Below are 16,571 nucleotides of genomic sequence, written 5' to 3'. Positions count from 1 at the left end.
GGTGCCGTGTGACCTTTTCCCACAGCTGAAAGAGCAAGGGCTCTTGAATCCTCTCGTGACTGAGGGCTGAACAGGGAAGCACAACAGGCTGCAGCGTGAACGGCCCTCCTCTCAGCGTTTAACTGGCACGTGCTGTCTGCTTACACAGGAAACATGTCTGGCCTTGAAGACCAATGAAAATACTCAGAACCCCCAGAAAGCTTTCTGTGGATTCTCACTCTACACTAACGGTACACTGAAAGCCAGGACCCACATATTTGGGTTTCCTAGCACCGAGTGAGGAGAGGAGCACAATGAAGGTGTGAGGCCTGTCTCCATCACGGCTGCAACCATCTGGAACTGACTGGTACCTTAGACTGACAGCATGACCCGCACTTGCCTAAAACAGCCAGCAGTTCTGTCACTTCTCACCAAAAGACAATCTCTAGAGGAGTGATCACGACTTGGGGATTACTATCTAAGAAAAAAGAACCTCAGTTCCAATACATTTAGGAAGGTAATCCTGCTCAATGAAGAGCATGGAAGAACAACCTCGTCTTTCTAAAATAAAACATGTGTGCACTGCGCCTTGGCACAGGACAGATGTACTAGGGCTAAAATAGTTCCCGTCCCTCCATGTCTGCTGATAGCAAGGACGGGTCATGGAGCCTGTTTTTCACCATGAAGGATGCCAGGCCCAACTGGAGTGACCCCTACACCCCTGTCATCACCCCTGCCAGCTGCACTCTGCAGGACTGTTAGTTTGCACTTGGGCATCTGAGGCTCTCGTTGGTGCCTGTTTCCATAAGTGGATCATAACCTCCTCGTAAGCAGCTCCTTTTTCACACCAGTACCCACTAGAGCAGTGATTCTCAAATTTTAGCATACATCAGAGTCACTTGGGAGGCGTCTTCAGTTCCCACAGTGCTGCCCCACCCCCAGAGCGTCTGCCTCCGTACATCTGGAATGGGGCTCAGGAAGCTGTTTTTCTAACAAATTCTCAGGTGGTACCCATGCTGTGGGACCAGGGACCACACTTTCGAGAACCACTACACAGACAACAGCTACTCGGAAAGTAAGTTTCCCAAGCAGAGTAAGTCTGAATTAAGACCAAAACAAAGCGCGGGGTGGGGCTGGGAGGCGGGAGCATGGAATGGACGGACAACACCAAGAAGAAGAAGGAAGAGGAGGAGGAGGGGAAAGAGGTACGATTCCTGTTGAGCCCCGCTGGACGGCAACAGCAGGGCTTCACGTGCATGTACATGACAAGTCAATACCCAGATGTCTCAAGTGTGTGAGTGGAATCAGAATAGAAACAATCACCATTTGTATAAACTAATCATCAGCTGCATTTATGGGAAAGCGTTTTAAGTTTCCCTTGTGATCACCGTTAGGGGAAAGAAAAAAATCAACTGTTACTTTATCACAGAGTCGCTAGGACGCCACCCACACACCAACCACCCAGTGTGCACCCTCCGCAGCCTATCCTCACAAGGGACCCCAACATTCTCCTGCTTCCAAGCACTTGTCAAAAGAGGAAGCCAAAGTGCACCGAGGAACGGAGATGTGAGGCACTTAGAAGAGGTCAAATTAGAACGTACTCACTGATGAGTAAGTCAGTGTTAAGTTAGCATGCATTTAGAATGCTTAAGATCTGAAATAGATTCTTTTACAGAACCTGGACTTAAGGCACACTCAGAACACTGAAGCAACCAAATCACTGGGGGAATCATCTCAGAGGGATGATCAGCCCTAATACTTACCTTTTTGGAAAACAATATTTACCTGTTCTGGTTTTCTGCTGATAAGAATACTTAGCACCTTGCTGAAGAAACTGGCAAGTAGTGGGTTCAAGGGGGAATCATTTAGGAGGAAGCTATACAATTTCATTAGCAAGGATTCATCTTCTCCCAGTCTATCATTCATTTGGGAGACATCGGAAGTGAGCAACTCACAAGATATATTTGGGTACCTAGAAGAACAGGATACTCATATCATCATCTATATTAACAGTGTAATTACATAAAATAAAATACAAATCACAAAGGCGTCCTAAAACTTTGTGAAAAATAAACAAAGTCACCTTCTGGGAATTAGAAAATAATTTCAATCCATTCTGTCCAATTTAATCTAGAGAGACTAAAGTGAATTTTCTTCTGTGTCTAAAAAATGGTTCTGAAACCAAGCTTTAATAGGAAAACACTTTCCCCAACAAAACTGGAGCACACCTGGGATTCAGGAGGTGGGGGGGGAGCCCTCCTCGGAGCAGGCGCGATGCGGCAGGTCAAAGCTTCGGGCCGCAGCCCTCAGCAGCCTATGCTGGCATGGAAAGTAGCACAGCTCATAGGACAACCGCAGGGGATGCCGGTTTTCAGGTAACCGCACTGTACACAGCACCTGTAACTACTCAAGACACATTTAGGTTCCTGGACAGCGGCCTATGTTCTCAGATGGGTTCTAAATGGAATTAGAAAGTTGGGCTTATCAAGTGTTCAGTCCACATTACATGTTGAGAATAAATATTCTAACATTCTCAAGTAGAGAAGAGGACACAGCCTGAGTTACCCGCGTGGGAAAACTGTATACAGCGCTCTCCACACAGTCTTCCAGGGTCTTCTGGGACCAGCCCACCATCAGATCTCACTGCTGTGTGCACAGTCCTCTTCTACAGGCCCCATAGCCCTAGAAACACCTGTACCCCTAAAGCATGTTTGCCCCTGAGCACCAGAGCACTCTCTCTCTGAAAAGCAGGCAGCAGATGCATTTTCTCCACTCACTTCTTTTACCACAAATGACTTCTCATCTGTCCTCAGAGCAACTCCAAGGCCCGTCAAGACTACACTCTCCCCCAACCACTGTTCACATCTCTTCTCTTTATCCCTCCCAGCTGAGCAGCGGGGAGTGGCAAGCTCAAATGCTGATCAGGACAGGGAGGTGACAGAACAGCTACATGACAAAAGAGAGGGGTCAAGGCTGCTGTGGAACCCACACAGAACCCGAGGCATCCCAGACTAGCAAGCATCTGCCTGTCTGGAGACCACTGGCTGGAGAAGCACCTGATGAGAGGCCAGAGGTGCAGCACCTGGCAGGTCTGCCGTGAGGGCGCAACACTGAACAGCATGAGAATATCCCCGAGTGAACCTCTGTAGGGAGGAAAAACTGAAGACACACAACAGAACTGGCAGGTGTGTGGGCACGAAGGTCACCTTATCAAATCGCTGCCCTCTGGAGGCTCTGGCTCAATCAAATTCAAGTCTTCCTCACTTTACACAGCACACGGGCTCAAAGACCCCATAATACAAAAGTCACCATTATGCCGGAGGCAGGAGTAAGCAGTGGTGCCACATGTGGCTTCTGGAGTCACACCCCCAGGCTCAGAACCTGTCTCCACCACTTATAAGCTGTGTGACCTTGGGCATGTTACTTAACTTCTCTGGGCCTCAGTTTCCAAGGATGCAATACTAAGACAACAGTCCTTACCTCACAAGGGAGAATGATACATACAGAACACTGAGAGGAAGGCCTGGAATAAATAAATACTAGCTGTTTTTCATTCCTCTTCATTTCCTACTTCATAAAACTGCCGAAATGCTGCAATGGGGCAGAGGCGAGGGGAGTAGAGTTGTCTCAACTGCCCCAATTTGACAGTTGCTGGCAGACAAAGGATTGGTAAAAGGTAGGAGACCCCAACTCTGGCTGCAGCCTAATGTGTAGGGAGTAGTCAAAATTCTGACACAGAAGGTTCAGAGGAGTGCGTGGACATCTTGAAAATTTTTCACCTGTTTTTCCATCAGTGCCCTGGAGGTGTGATGGAGCTAAAGAAGCTCGCACATGTGGCCCAGGCACTAATGCCAAGGCTCAAAGCTCTGGTTCAGAACAGGCTGAGGCTACTCTCACTCTCCCTTCCCTAAGATTAAACAAGCTTCTTAAACATCCCAAGACCTCCCCTACTCCACCCCTCAGCAAGGCCTCTCCACCTCCACCCCACTCCCTGACCTCAGCTGCTCTGTACTGAGAACACAGAAGCTGTGGGAAGAGAGCCCAGCCCAACCGTACCCCTGACCTGCACCCTCGCCCCTTCCTCCTCCCACTATGAAGCCACCCCTACTGTCCTCTCGACCACACGCCCTCTACCGAGGCCAGCACAGAGCATCTCGAGATCTCCCGCTCCCTCCAGACCAGCCCCATTTCCCCCTGTGCTACATCGTTCGTACCAGCACGTAAACATACCATTATCTCTTCTACCTAGGAAAACAAAACAAACACCACACTTCTCCTGGCTCCACATCTGCCTGAAGCTCCCACGTTCTCTCTCTGCTCCTTTTCCAGGGAACTACTTGAAAGAACTCCCTGCTTTGTCTCCAGTTCTTCCTCAGAACCACTGCAGCCAGGCTTCTATGTCCACTAATGCAGAGAACCTGCGCTGAAGAGGCCCGTGTGCACCGTGCTGCAAATGCCAGTGGGTACCAGGCCTGCCAACACAGCTCCTGGACCCCCTGGACTCCCTGTCCCACCGCCCCTTCCTGAAGGCTGGCCTCCCTTGACATTGAGGGCAGCAGCCCCTCCTGGTTCTCCTCTTGCCTCTGGAGTTTCTCTGTGGCAACCCTGATCCGACCGACAGCTCAGCGTTTGAATTTATAATACTACTTAGGGACCTATTTTTAAAGTTCTGTTAGTTCAAATTTCTGCTAAATTATTTAAAGCTAAGGTATCTGTCATTAAGATTAAAAAGTTAGTGTAAAAATGACAAATCTTTAATCCCTTGTATATGATCACTGGATTAAGTTAGAAGTGATGGTTCAATCCACACATGTAACTAATACACAGTTAACGAAGTTCACCAACTGCAGCAATCACTCCATCACCCATAAACTATAAAACAGTAGTCTAAATTTCCTCAGGTGACTACAGTCAACCTTAACCCAGAGAAGCTTCCAGATCCCATCTGAAAAATCACTCTGTGCTAACCCAGCTGTCCAAGTCACCCAGCTCGTTGTACGTTACCACAGCTGATGGCTCTGTCCAGGCCAGAAGCACAGCAGAGAACTGCTCTGCTAAGCTCAAGCCATGCTCCCTCGAAACAGTGCCAACCAGAGGGCTGCATGTCCCGGGAAACATTCCTGCTCTCACAACCTCAAAGGTAGCTCAAAAAACACTGGCATGGCAATACAACAGATGCCACGACTACTTTTTGGTAAAATAAGCAATTTCCACCAGACCTGCCTACTCTTCTCCACTTAAGTATTTGCTACATTCGGCATGTGAGAAAACAGATCCAAGAGGGGTAAGCCTCTTGTTCAGGTTCTCAGAGCTTCTAGGAAGAGAGGGCTGCACCCCTCCTGGGTGGGCCTGATGAAAGGCCCACACCACACTGCCTCCTGCCAGGACAAGCCCCAGGACAGGCAGCGCCCACACAAGAAGGGAATTCCAAAGCAGCGAAGTGTCTATCTTTGGGGCGATAGGAGTCCACTGGCTTTTCTGCTGCGAAATTTCTTCCCTCTTCTTTTCTGAGGCACTGCTCTCTGAGTAGAGACTACTGCATGCTAGTTGCCAATCTTAATGGCTAGCAGAGAACATGACTTCTTTAAGATCCAAGCCACGAGCAACTTGAAAGCATTACTAAGTATTACTCCCCTGACAGCAAGACGCTCCCCACAAAGAAATGAAAAGATATCTGAAAAGAGGGACAGACTGGGGGAGAAAAAGCAAAGGAGAATCTACCATAGGCCATAATTCTTCCTATTCCATTAAGTTTCTTTAATGCATAATCCATGACTTTTTGTTTTGTTCCCGAATTGGTTCTATTTTCAGGCAGAGAGGGGAGCCAAATATTTCTATAGAGTTGGAGGTGGAAAAATAACTAATTAAAACCCCAAAACTTTCAGTACACATGGAGTATTCACATGGAGTCTCCAGGGGTCTGAATACAAAGCGTTAGTAGCTGACGAAACCAGTGGTGAAGTAGATAAATCCACTGTAGTTATCCAAGGTGTCAGCTGCTTAAATTTAGCTACACTAATGTTCACCAAGATCCACACCCTATTTGCAGTTAACAAAAGGTCAGAATTTATTTTATCAGCAACACTGTTCATAAAACAAACTCTGGCTCAGATGTGTGGTGTGATCTTGAGTAGTCACATAATCTCTGTCTCGCTATCTGCAAAAAAGAGAAAATACTTACTTGGATCGTCTTACTATTTTTAGAAACGTATCACTGTTTATAATGCGCTTTGCCCTTAGACAAAACCTTTTGGCTGAAATTTAGAACATTCATTTCAAAAATCCTGTGATTTCACAGGACTTAGCTCTAGAACGGCGTGTTTGCTCCACTGAGCCTGGCCCGACATGCGGACATTCTGTAACTGGTCTATGGCAGCCCTGTAGAGCTGCTGGACAACAGGAATGGTAATATATCCTACCCCCACATCACCTCAGCCCCACCCTAAAGAGAAGACTGAATTCTCTTACTTGTATCTGATCTTCTCATCCATGTCTTGAGGTGGTTCTTCAATAATGAATGAAACTAAATCTTCGAGACATTCTGCTTTTAACAGAAATTCTATAAGTTTGCGGTTCTGAGCTTTACATTCCTGTAGAACATCTTCCTCATCCATTAGCTCCTTCAGTGTTACATCTTCTCTTTCTAGAAGTGTGTCTATGTGGGATGATGAGTGAAGATCGAATTTCCAAAACATGCTGGTCTAAACAAAATGCAGAGAGTGTTTCAAATAAAACATCAGCCTCACACATTGATTCTTCAAATTTCCATTTAGGTTTACAGTCTAAAATGCTGACTTTGGTCACATAAGAAAAACAAGTTTCATCTCGAATCTATGAAATACTTTCTAAAGAAGTAAAACTGGCAAGACTTTTTCCCTCTCAGAAGATATTTTTATTGATAAAAAATTCTGACTTGAGAATGATGAAAACAAGGCTAAAACTCTGAGTGATTTTAACCTGCAATATCAGCCCACCCATACTTCAAGAATTTAGTGCTGGGAAAGGAAAAAAATAAACCCTTCCTTCTGGGTGAAAAAGATATTCTTACACAGAACTAATATCTTCAGCAACAAATGACAAGTATTGAGACCTAAGTATGTGGTACTCTTCAGAATATTACAAGATTAAATAAATAACTACCACAAGCCAGAACTTTTAGCCACTGACAGCACACTCACAGCTGAAAATCTGAAAGCCATAAAATAGTAAAAACCTATGCCATTCTTGGCCTTCCTAGGTGGCGCAGTGGTTGAGAATCCGCCTGCCAATGCAGAGGACACGGGTTCGATCCCTGCTCCAGAAAGATCCCACATGCTGTGGAGCAACTAAGCCCGTGTGCCAGCGCCACAGCTATTGAGCCTGTGCTTTAGAGCCCGTTAGCCACAATTATTGAGCCCGTGTGCTGCAACTACTGAAGCCCACGCACCTAGAGCCCGTGCTCCGCAGCAGGAGAAGCCACGGCAATGAGGAGCCCATGCAGCACAACGAAGACTAGCCCCCACTCATTGCAATTAAAAAAAAGAAAGCCCATGCATAGCAAAAAAGACCGACACAGCCAATAAAATAAATAAATAATAACAATAAAAAAACCCTATGCCATTCTTAACAAAGACCAAAAACTGCAGCAAAATCACCTTAAAGAACAATCATTCACCTTGTCTTCAAAGTTGATCATGGAAACTTCGATCCTAGGATGTCTACAGATTGACAAAATAGTTCACTTGGCTTATTTTAAATACTGCAGCAAAGTCACTGACTGAAAAGCTACTAGTGATATTCAAATACCTTCCCACACCCCACTGGTATCTGGTCAGTATGGGCTTATTTTGGTTGATAAGCCAAATTTCTGATAATCTAATAGTCTCCCCACTTGAAGTCAGAAAACTGGACATGGTTAATAATTTAGCCTTAAGTCTTTAAAAAAAAAAAATAGGTCTCATTTAAAGTAGCATGTCTTTTCATTTTTTTGTAATCCCACAGATAAAGGCAAAGTATAATGAAAAGTACTAATAAATAAGTCACAAAAGCAAATCTGACATCAAGCCCTTACTCTTGGCTAATTATAAACAAGATATGTACTCCTATTCATGAAGTGAAAACTACAAACGTCTACAAACTAAAGCCATACTTCTAAAATACGGATGACGATATGATCACATATCTACCTCAAAACCTGACTTCTAAAATTTTAACCTTATAAAGGTAACTCATTGCATACTGAATTATAGAAAAAACTGATAATCAGTGGTGATGAAATAACAAGTGTTGGCAAACTTCGGCCCACAGACCAAATCTGGCCCACAGACTGCAAGCTAAGAATGGCTCTGATATTTTTAAAGGGTTGTTTAAAAGAAGCATATGTGACAGTGACCATGTGTGGCCTGCATATTTACTATCTGGTACTTTACGAAAGAAGTTCAGCGTCCCTTGCGCAGGAGGAAACAGAGTGCTAACACTCACATTCCTTTCTGCTATCTGTGAACCACACAGGCCTCCACCCCACAGTTCTCACAGCTGCCCAGAGGGGTGGGGCCACGTGGAGCCAGGAGGGACGCTCACACCAGACCCACTCTCTCCCTTCCTTAGGCACTCACCGAGACCATGTCCCCAACCTCTTATGTGGGCAGGTCTGGCCACGTGACAAAGTTTTCTCCAATGTGCTGTGAGCCATAAAACCCTCCAGTGCCCTCCCTGCAGCTGGCTGGATGCTGATGGCAAAACATGGAAGGTGTCTCCATCCCCAAATCACCACGCAGAAGGTCGCTGCCTGCCAGCCTGAGAACCTGCCTGGCAGAGCTGTGATGCGCCGTCTCACCCCTGGTCTGTGCTCCAGCGGACGGCCTACCTGCCCAACCAGCGTCTCCCATCTCCCGAGCCCACGACGCCGTGTTTTATTATACTTACTTCATTATACATGAGAGAGGGAATTTTGGGGCAACTATCTGCTTGAACATGCCTAACTCCTTTTTGCTTTCCATTACCCTAAATTAGAAGAGCATTTTTCAAATCAGAACACCTTAAAATACACATTTCCACAGTACATTTTCTTTAAATTGGGTAGGTATACTACAGACTTAAAAATTAAATATAACCACAGTAGACTTTTAAACAAACATTATGTATTTTATCTTTTAGCCAAACAGCCAACTGACTAAAAAGGAACAGCACTGGTAACTTAGTTACCCCTGGCTAGGCCCTAACTTCTATTTGTGCCCTTTGAAGCAGAATCAAGCTAGGTATGAACCAACAGTTGCAAAGTTCAACTGCCCAGGGCCCTGAGGTAAATGGAGTCCTTTAAAAAAATGTAACTACTCTAAGATACTCAGAAAAAACAGAAAGAAGTCAGGACTTCAACAGCTTACTTTCAGTAAACATAAATACGAGTTAAAATTCTTACCCTAGCTCTACTTCAACAGGATTTAGAGACAAGAGGGAATACAATTTCTCACAGTAAACCAAATCACAGGCTTTAAATCAACACTGACAGAGAGAGATGGTAAACACCAAACTACCCTCCATCTTTCTGCAAAATCCAAGAGTTGTTTTGTAAGTTGGATTGGGTACCTTGAAAATAGGGTTTTCTCCACAAGGACTGAAGGGTATGTGAGCAGGAGCTGACCGTTACTTGATGTCACAGAGGACAACCTCTGCAATGCTCTGCCTTCCCCATAAGTGAAGACACAAGTGAAAACGACCACCATACATGCATAAAATAGGACCAAAGGACCCATAAATCTACTCGTCTTAGATCAACTGCTTTACCAAAGGTCCTGTGAAATTAATAAAATATCATCCACCTTGGAAGCAAAATCTGGGCCACAGTACCTCTATTTCAAAAACAGTTAAGCAGTGACACTGTCGCTGAAAGAAAAGATGCTACCTTGTCTCCACGACACAGGAACTGGTGGGTGACGTGGTTAAATGACGGGTAGGAGGTCTGAGAAGAACATCAGTCCCTCCGCAGAATCTGCCAGGGCTCTGCTGGTAGAGCATATCCAACAGGGCCCAACTGCGGTTTAGGTCAACCACCTACGACCACTTGCTTTCATCAAATAAACATCATTTTCGCCTCAAAGCTTGTTAGGACTATTAAGTATCTCAATAGACTGGATTCCAATGCCAGCTCCACAAATGGCTGGCCCTGGGACCTCAGGAAAACCACCTCACCTCTCTAAGCCTCAATATCCTCACCAAGCTAACTGGCTGTGAGCACTAGATGTGAAAGGCCTGGTCTGGTGACTGGAACACACAGGCACTCGGCACCTAGAAGCTTCTGTGTCATCGACACACCCACCCTTAAAGTCGGTGAGCTTTAAACCAGGGCTACCAAACTTCCATGGGGTCTTATTAAAACGCAGTCTCAGATTCCAATTCAGGAAAGCAGGGATCAGGCCCGAGATTCTGCACCTCTAGCAAGTTCTCAGATGCTGCTGCTGTCCTGGGTTTAAACCACTGCTGATCATTTGTAATAAACTGCAGTAAGTATATTCAAAATAATCATATAACCATGAGAAGTAGAGGAAAAGCCTGCTATGCAAACACATGACTGTTATTTATTTCAGAAACTCCATGTGGACAAGCTTATAATAGTGGGTTTTCTTTCAACATAACGGAAGCAAAACATATTCCTTTCCAAAAGAGGCCAGAAAAAATGACACCATGAACATGCTAAAACGTAAACTATTAAAGAGCTCTGGCGAGAGAAACTGATGATGGTCTTGCCTACAAATGAGAAGGAAGCTGTGGAAATGCCGATGAAGAACTGGTTTAAGACACAAAATCCCCTGTTCGTACCCACGAACTGCCTAAACTTGGCAATTTTCTAACCAAGTGGGATAAACTTTATAAAACCAAAGCCTGCAAGCTGCTATCAACGGTGGAAAACTCGTACTCGGGACTGGCTCGCCCAGGGCACAAGGTTCAAAGATTCAAAAAGAGAGTCAAACATCATGAAGAATCCCGCGACAGCAACGCTGAGCCTGAAAGCTAAGGCTGCTGGGTGTGGGCCCTGCGCGCTGCAGGCCGCACACCCACAACGCCAACCCCAGTGTGCCATTCTGTACCTGGCCCGCGAGAATCCCTGATATTGCACATCCTGAGTAAATTCTTCCTCTCCTGCTCCAGTCTTGCAGTAAACACGCACAACACACTTCCAGTTTAAATAGATGCAGTCACCTAAAGTAAGGAGTACAAACTACACAATCATGAGAAGCAGCTGCGTCCACCTAAGACCACACAGGGCAAAGTCTTTAAGACAACAAAATGTTATAAATTTTTAATACTATTTCTTTGAGATGTGCTATGAAGGGAATATTTGCAATACAAATTTTTTCATCATCTTATACAAAGACATGCAAGCACATGCTGCCCAAGTTCAAACTCCTACACACGTCAGTCCTCCTGCAGAACTCCCTGGAGGCCCCGGCCCTCAGCACTACTAGAACCGCGCCAGCTCTGCTATCACCCAAGCTGGTGCTAACAGAAACATCACTCAAGCCGCAAGGTGAGCCACATGTAAGTTTAAATTTTCTAGTAGCCACACCAAAAAGTAAAAAAGAAACTGGTAAAATTAATTTTAAATGTATATATTTATCATTTAACATCACATATATAAACATTATTATTTTAACATGTAATTCTTTTGATACTAAGTCTTCAAAATCTGGGTGTTACGACACTTCACAGCATATCGCAATTCAGACCAGCGACATTTTGGGTGCTCGAGTCGCATGTGGCCATACAGGCAAGACAGCTGTAATTGTATGACTGCTACAGTTATGATTCAGTTTCTCTCCTGGTACTAAAATAGCCTCCCAATCTCCTTCCACAGCCAAAGTCAATAGTTAACCACCTTTTCCACACAAGCGCCAACATGGGATGGGTGGGGAGAGGTTACGAGCCACAGTTTTCGTTTCTTTTAAAATATAAACATACGTGAGAAGTCATGTTTATTCTTATACATATATATATATAACAACTTGGACATTCTTAACTCTAAAAAGTAGGTCATAAGAAAACTAGAAGTGTTTTTTAGCTTCTAATTTCTAGGAACATTTGTAGAGAGAAAAGGTAAAATTTCAAAATCTTCACCTTGTGATAACGGAGAATGCTAGCTTGAATCGGAGGGCTACAAGCGGCTCATTACTGGTATAGATACACCTGGCCAAATTTTAAAATATGTATATGCTTCTGGAATTTATTTCATTTTCTAAGTTAATTCAAAAATATTATGAAGAAGAAAAAAATGCCTAGGTCACTCAAACATGTTGGGAAACAATGATGTTTGACTAAAAAAATAAATAAACTAGACTCCCCACTTGTCCTGGAGAAAAGCACGTCTTCACTGCCTCCGTTTTGATTCAAAACAACTTGCTCACTCCACGAGGGGCAGGGACATCACCCCACACCTCTGGCCGAGTTTACCAGCAGCCTGGGACCAGGACGTAGTGAACACATGAGCTGCCGAAGGGCTGTTCTGACTGGCTCACCCGCCCCTGCCAGTGCCCGGACACCTGGAGTCGCAGGACCCTGGGCTTGTATTCAGGTATGCAGGGAACTGGGTTGGGCGGCATCTGACAAGACGCAAACAGGGGACGGCTGGGCTCAAGAAGGGTTGGTGGCTGCCACTCTGTACACTGAGGGCAGCAGGCCACTAGGAAGGCACAGAAAGGAAAGTACGTATAAAAAGGAGAATGCAGAGTCACTCTGAAAGGAGGTCAGCCCTGTGCTATAAGTTAACGATAAACTCCCCCCAACAGCAATGCTCAAGGCCTAGGCAAACGCTATCATTTTCACACGAAGAGGCACAAATATGCAATACCAAGAAGCAATAACAGTTGGGCTCTGAAGGCAGTTCTCTTTAAGTACTAAGGAAAAAGATCACAAAGTCTACCCAGTAGCTGCTTCTCCATTCTCAGCAAAGGTATCTGACGCGTACAGCTGTCCCCTCACCCCCACCCGAAGGCTGGAATAATCCAACCAAGTATCAGGGTGCCTGTTAGAGATAACGAATCTCTTCAGAGGAAAGGGCAATACAAACTCAGGGCCAGTCTCATTAAAAGCAATCAGGTTTCTACCATCTAGATGTTCCAGACTCTTCCCAGTTTTAATCTGTAACATCTTTGCTATTTAGGCTTTTGAGAGCAGTAAATACAGGAGCAAGATCTATTGAACATGCACTGTATTAACCAACAGGCACTCTGAAAGCACTAATATGCCCTGCACTGAGGAAAGCAGGAGCAATGCGGTAAGTGGTGCCCATTTCCTTGAAGGATACAATAAAACTGACAACAGAGAAAATACAGAAAATGAGGGGTGTAGACTCCAAGCTTGTCCTGCGGAAAGGGAGCTCAAGGGAGGTAAGCCTGGCCAAAAGAGACTTCCTTACAGATGAGGCCTGAGCCTTGCTAGAAGAGACTTCCTTACAGATGAAGCCTAAGCTGGACCTCAAAAGACCGGCAGGGCTTAGCAGGTGATCCTGCAAGCACAGAGGACAGACCCTGCGGCCTCAGGAAATGCACAGCAGGTCCTGATGACAAGAAGAAAGAGCCTTTCGGAAGGCACTAGGAAAGGTTAGGAAACGCAAGGCCAGATCTCCAAGAGTCACGCATGAAGGCACAGCAAAGCCGGCAGACTTGCTGCAGAAGCGAGGGAGGGAGCCAGTTCGTTCTGAGATCAAAATGTACATTAAAACAGCTATAGCAAAGACTGCACACAGTATGTAGAAACAAATGACTCAACAGAAATAGAGGAAAATGACACAGAGGAGAGGAAACTTAAGCTGAGGCAAGTACATTTTCCACAAACGGTGTACTCCCACAAAGGCCGAGAGGGGAAAGAGGTCTAACCTGTTCCCGGAGTGGCCATGTGTTTGAACATGACTGAAATGTGGGACAGGGAAGGGAGTGCTGAAGGCAAGACCACAGCGGTGGGACAATGAAGTCAGGTAAGGTAAGGCAAACAAGCCAACAAGATCGGATCTAGAGTTTAGATGCTGTCAACGTGAAAGATGGACTAGAGGGGGCTGAGCCTGGAGAAAGTGCTGATGACCTAGAGACTCTTTTAAGAACTCACTGCGGGTGCGCTCCTTTGAAAACCAAGTTATTCTCTAAGAGGTTTCACATTAAATTACTATCCCCCGCCTCCAATTTCAACCATAATTCCTCAAAGCCTAATTTTCATGTTTTCTTCATTCCTAGGTATACTTAGGTATCACATGATACAAATTTACAGACTGCCCTTGGAATTCTGAGCTACCTGGGAAACACGTGACCCTCCGAAAACAAATGCCTACCCACACCCTGGGGCTAACTCCAAACACACCTCTAAGATGCTCTGGGCAGGCGAGAGATGCAGTATGAACTGCCCACTTCACTTTTACAATTAAACAGCCAGCTGCCAATCAAGAAAAATCCAGCCTCACTTCTGTCACAGAGTCCACACTAAAGTACAGCCACGTGCTCCTCTACAAATTCTCGTTACGAAAACTCAAGTGGACATGAATTTCTGTGCATAATTCCCACAACTGCAAAATTTTCAATACGAGTATATGTTCTTATACTAAGAACAAGGTTTTTTTAAGCGAGACTAAGGGGTTGGAAAGAAAAAAGACAAGTAATGAGGATGACACAATGGTAATCAGGTTTTTGCCAGGAGCCTGTTAGAGATCAAAGCAATAAAGGCAAAGAAAACCCAGCTGGATCTAGGGGTCTATTCTGTGTGTGTGCGCGAGCACACGCCCCGCACCCTGCCCTCCACCCCGACTTTTTTCTAAGCTTCGATCTTCCTTGCCCAGCAAACTTTAATCGGAATGTGTATAGTCACAAAGCACTCAGGGCTATCTCAACAGTCCCTACACCAGCAGTAACAACCTGTTAGCCTCCAGGAAGGGCCTTCCGCCATGACTGCTTCACCAGCAAAGCAGACCCCGGGACTGCCGAGACTCTGCTCTGCGATACAAGCTCAGGGTAGAACAGGAGAGGGAACAGTGCTCACGGTCTTTACAGATCCTTAACCTCTTCCAGCTCTCCCACAGTAACAGTAAATGGTCTGATACGGCCACTTTCTATTAAAGGCAGAAAAATGACTAATAGCAGCTCATAATTATTAAGCGCCTACCGTATGCCAGACTCTGGGCTTGATGCTTTTAGATACATTATCTGTACCTCACAACAACCCTTCAAGGTTTTGCTCTCATCTGCAGGTGGAAAAACTAAGATTCTGAGAGGTGAGATGACCTACCAAAGACCACAGCTGGGACTCAAGCCCAGGCTGGTCACGCTCCCCCCATCACGGCACACAGCCACAGGCCCGGCGTGCAACGGCGCCTGGTCCCAGCAGCGGCAGCATTGCAAGCACAAGCCAGCCCCGGGCCAGCCTGCGGATGGGAGCAGCGGCCAGCTAGCCTGCCATCTACCAGCTCTTGGACACACTCACCAACAGGAACCCATGTCTTCACAGGCAGGGAAAAGAACCACTTGACAGACAAGCTGGCTGGGAGCTCAGCCCAAAGAGCGTGGGTGGTGACACTGCAGGAGCTCAGCTCTTGTGGCCAGAGACTCTATCAGAGTTGACGACCAGAATGACACAGGTTTGTCACAATGCACAGAAAACACGAGTGAGTCAGCATTCAAAACCTGTCTGACATGATGAAACAAAGAGAAATTTACTTAACGTGGATAGATGTAAAGTCCTTTTAAAAAACAAACTGAAAAATATGACCGGGGCGGGGTGGGGTGGGGGGGTGCCACGGTGGCAGTGCCAGGCATAAGAAAACTGTTAAAGAAACAAGTCCAAAGATTTGCGTTAATTAGAAGCTCGACATAAACTTACATTACGCTGTGACTAATAAGCAAGTAATCTGACAACGTGTCGTAGACGGATCATGTCTAGGCCCACGGCAGATACTAACGCAACGATAGCCATCCTGGACAGATCGGCTCATGCCAAGCAAGAGCATATCTGTTCTGGGGCAGATGAAGAGACTGCCAACCACATGGCACCCAAAGAGGACCAGGTGGCAGAAGGACTTGCCACTTGGAGGAAAAAATAACTAGCTTTGAATAACTCAAAGCTCTTTTATAGTATCACGGATAGCGCCCAAGGGAAAAATGAGAGCCAGCGAGTGAAAAGGACAGATTATCTGTGAGCAGTAGATACAGGAACTTGCTAAAGGTTAGGAACACAAACACATTCAAGACCCCAAGGCTGGAGGTGCTCTGGGAGCCTGGGTGACTTACTCAAGAGCAACGGCAGACCCCTTTTCTGTTCTGGAGAGGAAGGCTACGCTAAGTGATCACCACACTGCCTTATGAATCTCTTCTCACAGTCTACTTGATATAAAAGGCATGGCCACATTTGGGCTGACGTGGAGTCGCAACAAGAAAATAGAACAGGATTATGCAATCTTCCAGATGCTTAGTGGGTGAAACCCACACAATTCTCTACTCCTCTGGAAGCTCTAGTAAAACAACAATAAAGACAAAGAAAAGGAAACAACAGCCAAGGAGAATGCCAACAAATTTATGAAAAGACAGAAAATGGAGAAACAATTCAGGAAGTCCAACACCTAAGTAACAGAAGCTCTGGAGGAA

The 16,571-nt window shown here is 45.6% G+C and overlaps 1 protein-coding gene across 12 annotated transcripts in view; it reads right to left on the bottom strand.

The window, feature by feature from the left end:
• The window catches only part of PPP6R3 (protein phosphatase 6 regulatory subunit 3), a 125,138-nt gene that overhangs the window by 64,900 nt on the left and 43,667 nt on the right, over positions 1–16,571 (bottom strand). For 10 of the 12 annotated variants that reach the window (XM_057728795.1, XM_057728793.1, XM_057728794.1 and 7 more), the window contains 2 exons: positions 6,448–6,680; positions 1,765–1,951 (listed from right to left, as the gene is read on the bottom strand). In XM_057728795.1, the coding sequence (XP_057584778.1) occupies positions 1,765–1,951; positions 6,448–6,674 (414 nt within the window). In that variant the 5' untranslated portion in view covers positions 6,675–6,680. Of the gene's footprint in view, positions 1–1,764; positions 1,952–6,447; positions 6,681–15,414; positions 15,589–16,571 lie in introns of those variants that run through there. The other 2 variants (XM_057728798.1, XM_057728803.1) reach the window with 2 other exon arrangements.

The sequence above is a fragment of the Hippopotamus amphibius genome, chromosome 3, assembly GCF_030028045.1.
Source record: "Hippopotamus amphibius kiboko isolate mHipAmp2 chromosome 3, mHipAmp2.hap2, whole genome shotgun sequence".
In the NCBI taxonomy this organism is placed as follows: Eukaryota; Metazoa; Chordata; class Mammalia; order Artiodactyla; family Hippopotamidae; genus Hippopotamus; species Hippopotamus amphibius.
The sequence above is the reverse complement of the archived record's forward strand: the minus strand, read 5'-3'. Positions and strand labels throughout refer to the sequence as shown.